The 4,667-nt window shown below is 43.3% G+C and overlaps 1 protein-coding gene across 3 annotated transcripts in view; it reads right to left on the bottom strand.

The window, feature by feature from the left end:
- Positions 1-4,667, bottom strand: part of Mtmr12 (myotubularin related protein 12) — a 67,968-nt gene that overhangs the window by 33,095 nt on the left and 30,206 nt on the right. For 2 of the 3 annotated variants that reach the window (XM_031359872.1, XM_031359873.1), the window contains exons 5-6: positions 4,039-4,169; positions 2,585-2,675 (exon numbers count right to left, since the gene is read on the bottom strand). In XM_031359872.1, the coding sequence (XP_031215732.1) occupies positions 2,585-2,675; positions 4,039-4,169 (222 nt within the window). Of the gene's footprint in view, positions 1-2,584; positions 2,676-4,038; positions 4,170-4,667 lie in introns of those variants that run through there. The other variant, XM_031359874.1, reaches the window with a different exon arrangement.

Below are 4,667 nucleotides of genomic sequence, written 5' to 3'. Positions count from 1 at the left end.
AAAGAAAAGAAAAAAAAAGAAAAGAAGAGAAAAGAAAGAAAAAGGACAAAATGTGGGCAGTGCTTGAGGAAAGACACAAAAATCTTTATTCCTTCATCTAAATCATCCATAAATCCTACAGTGTGACATTCTCTCAGAAATGTATGCATATCTCCAAGCCTAATGCCAGCTCTTACCAGGGACACTCCTAGACAGGGCGTGGCTCACTCCCTCAAATGACTGCCTCTGCCACTGAAGGGGCACTTGCTTGGCAGAACACATCAGTCTTTGTACTTCCTTTTGTTTTTACATCCCTGAGTGGAGAGACTTAGTTCTGCTTAACCCTACCTTCCACAGAACCAGGCCCACAGAAGCATTCAACAGATGTTTACTAAATCAGTGGTTGGTGCAGTTCAAAATCTTTCTATGTGCTCTTAAACAAGCCAGCCAGACGTCTCTGACATGGGAGCCAGGATCACTAAGTACCCACTTCCTCTAGAATTTTAAATAAAGCATCCTCTAGAATACTCTAGAATCTTAAATAAAGTCAAGTGTATTTCTTGAGTATAAAAACTCAAGAAAAAAAGAACTCAAGAGACAAATAGGGTTATTTTAAATTGTCTCAATGTTTTGTTTTGTTTTGTTTTGTTTTTTTAATGTATGAGTACACTGTCACTGGCACATCAGAAGAGAGCATCAGATCCCATTACAGATGGTTTTGAGCACTCTATGGTTGCTGAGAATTGAACTCAGGACCTCTGGAAGAGCAGCCAGTCCTCTTATCTGCTGAACCATCTCTCCAGCTCAAATTTTTTTTGATTAGTTTCAAACTTCCAGTATAATACTGATTTCACCATTTTTAAATTTAATTCAGAAAAATTAAAATTCATCTGTGTGTGTACTGACCTATGCATGCACATGTGGATGCCAGATGTTGGCACCAGGTGTCTTCCTCTACTGCTCTCGAACTTATCTTTGAGACAGGGTCCCTTACTAAATCTAGACTTTGCTCTGAGCAAGACTGGCTGGCCAGGAAGCTCCCACAATCCGCCCTTTTCTGCCCCTTGTGCCCCAGTTGTAAAAGCACCACTGCACCTGTCTTTTACATGGATACCAGGGGTTCACACTCAAGCCTTTGTGCCTGCCACCGAGTGCCACAGGGAGCACTTTGGCTACCAAGCCACCTCTCTAACCCCATTTTACTTTTCATAAGAAGTAACCATAAAACAACTCAGTGCAACACGAAAGCAAACAGACCTAAAAGGTATGTTAAGGAAAGATCACAGGAAAAAAAAAAGAAAAAAGGAAAGCTCTAAATGAAGCATGCACTGAATGCTTGAACCCAAATATGCTGTTATTTGGGGGTATGCTAGATAACTTTATGTCAGTTTGACACAAGCTAGAGTCATCTGAAAGGAAGGAAGCTCAACTGAGAAAATGCATCCATAAGACTAAGCTGTAGGGCTGGTGAGATGGCTCAGCGGCTAAGAGCACCGACTGCTTTTCCAAAGGTCCTGTGTTCAAATCCCAGCAACTACATGGTGGCTCACAACCACCCGTAATGAGATCTGACGCCTTCTTCTGGTGCGACTGAAGACAGCTACAGTGTATTTATTTATAATGATAAATAGATCTTTGGGCTGGAGCGAGCAGGAACTGAGAGAGCAGGGTCGACCGGAGCGAGCAAAGGTCCTAAAAGTCAACTCCCAACAACTAGATGAAGGCTCACAACTATCTGTACAGCTACAGTGTGTACTCACATACACATAATAAATAAATATTTAAGAAAAGACTAGACTGTAGGCAAGCCTATAAGGCATTTTCGTAATCAGTGATTGATGGGGGAGAGCCCAGCTCTTGTGGGTGGTGCCATCCCAGGCTGGAGGTCCTGGGTTTTATAAGAAAGCAGGCTGAGCAAGCCATGAGAATCAAACCAGTAAGCAGCATCTCTCCATGGCCTCTACATCAGCTCCTGCCTCCAGGTTCCATTGCTGTTTAAGTTCTTGTCCTGACTTCCTTCAATGGTGGACTACAATGTGGAAGTGTAAGCCAAAAAAGCCCCTTTCCCCCAGCTTGCTTTTGGTCCTGGTGTTTCATCACAGCACTAATAACCCTAAGACAGGATGGATGCAGATACTTTGGGAAATTAGGCATTCCTGGAGGAAGCAAGTCATAGAAATCTCTGAGGGAGCAGGTCTCTGAAGGTTCTGTCTGCTTTCTGTTCCCTTCTTTTTCTATTCCACGTCCTTCACCTTGATGTGAAGTCCAGGGGCCTTCACATCAAGTACATGGGTCAAGAAAACATGAACTGAACCCTCTCAAATGGTGAGCCAAAATAAATCTTTCTTCTCTTTCCTGACAAATATTTGACCACAGTGATACAAACTAACAATGATGAGGTTTCCCTTCCTGATTACAGGTGAGAGTAGAAAGAAAGGAACCTTGTGGGAGTGGGGATACTTGCCAGTAATGCCAGCATTCAGGAGACTGAGACAGGAGGAAGTGCCTGAGTTTGAGGTCAGCTTGGGTTACAGGGAAAGACAAAACCAAAACCAAACAGAAATGCCCCTGACTACTCCACAATGATAGTTCAGAAAAGACTTACCTGTGTCATGTACAGCAGCTGCATAGGAAAACAAAAACAGCCTTTTCAGCAGTTTGGGACTCTGGGTATGATGGATTATGCCACTGACAATCTAGAGAAGAAAGGATAAATGGATACAGTTATGCTTCTGATAAATCAATGCTAAGAAAGGTAGGAGTCAACTTATCTTTGTTCTCTATCACACTAACAGGGCTTTTGGGACACCACACCCTTTGCTGAAGCTGAAGTTAGCTCTTGGAATAGTGCCAGAGAAAATAGAACATTATTTTGTCATGCTTTCTAAGAGTTCTTAATTTCTAGGGAAAAGTTAAAACACAGTCTAATTTCCAAAAACTAAGAGTTGAAAATCTCAACTATTAGGGCCCTCTAGGTCAGGTCCAAGTATTCAACATGTCTAAGACTAAATACTGATATCAGACAATAAGCAAGACATTAGCTGAGTCACTTGTGGGTCCTCTAGACAGTAAGGAAAAGGACTGTGGTTGTGGTTCAGCAGTATGCTTGCTAAGCATGCACAAAGCCCTAGCAGCATATGCCTATAGTTCCAGCTCAGGAGGTGGAGGGAAGAGGATCAAAGCTTCAAGGTCATTCCCAGCTACAGAGAAAGGCCAGCCTGGGCTACACAAGACCTTGTCTTAAAAGGAAAAAGAAATCTGTCTACTGTGCTTTCTGTCTGTTTACTGTGTTAACAAAAAGTATGTTTGGATAAACGACTAAAATAACTGTTCAAAAGGAAATGCTTTGTCTCTTGGGGAATTTTCTCCATCTACAGCATTCTTTGCCTGCTCAGAAAAGATACTACAATCACATTTCCTACTCTAACTGAACTACCATATATCTGAAAGAGAATAAGGACATTAACCCACAGCGTGCATAATTCACTGCAGATAAGACAGTAAAAGCAAACTGGCTTCTTGTTGCGCTTTCCCTAATGTGAGCACTATGAGAGGGGCAAGACCTTCACTGTCTTGACAAGAAAAACCTAAGAAACTATAATGAACTGCAGCAAACGGGTACAGCCATTCCTGACTGCAACTTACTGTGACCACCAGGATACGATGCTAAAACTTCAAGGTGCACCTGGTGACCCGTGTTCCTAGGTCCATACACAAGTGCTACCTTGTAGAGGTAAGCACACCGACTCTTATGAGTTGGAAGGCAGAGCTCCTGCTTTACACAGACTGTCAGGACGAGGACCAGCCTGAGCACTCCCCAACGGACCCTTACCTAACTCATCACTTCCCAGCCTGAAGTGCTTCTAGGTGGCCAGCACTATGAACTGGAGGGCTCAGAGAAGCACAGTCACGCTTGCCCACATGAATCTAATGAAATTACAGCTGGTTTCAGCTTCACAAAGTGAAAGGCTCCCTTCCCACTTCAGGCAATATAAGCCAGCCTACAGTCCCTGGGGGAAGCCTGATGGGAAAAACCTAAAAACACATGCAGCTAGTTACCCTTTTGACTTCCTCCTCCTTTGTGTACCTCAGACAGAAGTGGAGCACCCGCAGGTCTTTGCAGTGGATAACAAGCTTCTCAGGGTACTTCTTCAGTTGTCCAAACAGAGGTTTTTTTTTCTCATCAAATACTACAATCAATGTGGAAATCATGAGTAGAAATGAATGTTACATGGCAATGCTAAAGAACAGGAAGACTGTCAGCTTCTAAGGACACAGCCCTCTCAGCAGGATTCTTTTTGGTTTTTTGTTTTATTTCTTGCAGGTTTTTTGTTGGTTGGTTGGTTAGTTTTTTTCAAGACAGGGTTTCTTTGTATAGTCCTGGCTGTCCTGGAACTAACTTTGTAGATAAGGCTAGCCTCAAACTCAGAGATCCACCTGCCTCTGCCTCCAAAGCGCTGGCTATGTCTGGCTTCCAGCAGGATTCTTTATTTCTCCAGAGTAAACCTAAGGCTAGATTCCAACAGCCTGAAGAAAACTCAGCTCTCAAGGGACTGAAAAATGGCTCACAGCTATGAGCACTTCCTGCTCTTTCAGAGGATCAGAGTTCGAGTCCCAACATCAATGTCAAAAAGTTCACAACTGCTTGTAGCTCCTGCTCCAGGGACTGCAGTTCTTCCCCCCCCCCC

This window comes from Mastomys coucha, unplaced genomic scaffold (genome assembly GCF_008632895.1).
Source record: "Mastomys coucha isolate ucsf_1 unplaced genomic scaffold, UCSF_Mcou_1 pScaffold8, whole genome shotgun sequence".
Classification (NCBI taxonomy): Eukaryota; Metazoa; Chordata; class Mammalia; order Rodentia; family Muridae; genus Mastomys; species Mastomys coucha.
Note: the sequence above shows the minus strand (reverse complement) of the source record. Positions and strands in the feature narration are given on the sequence as shown.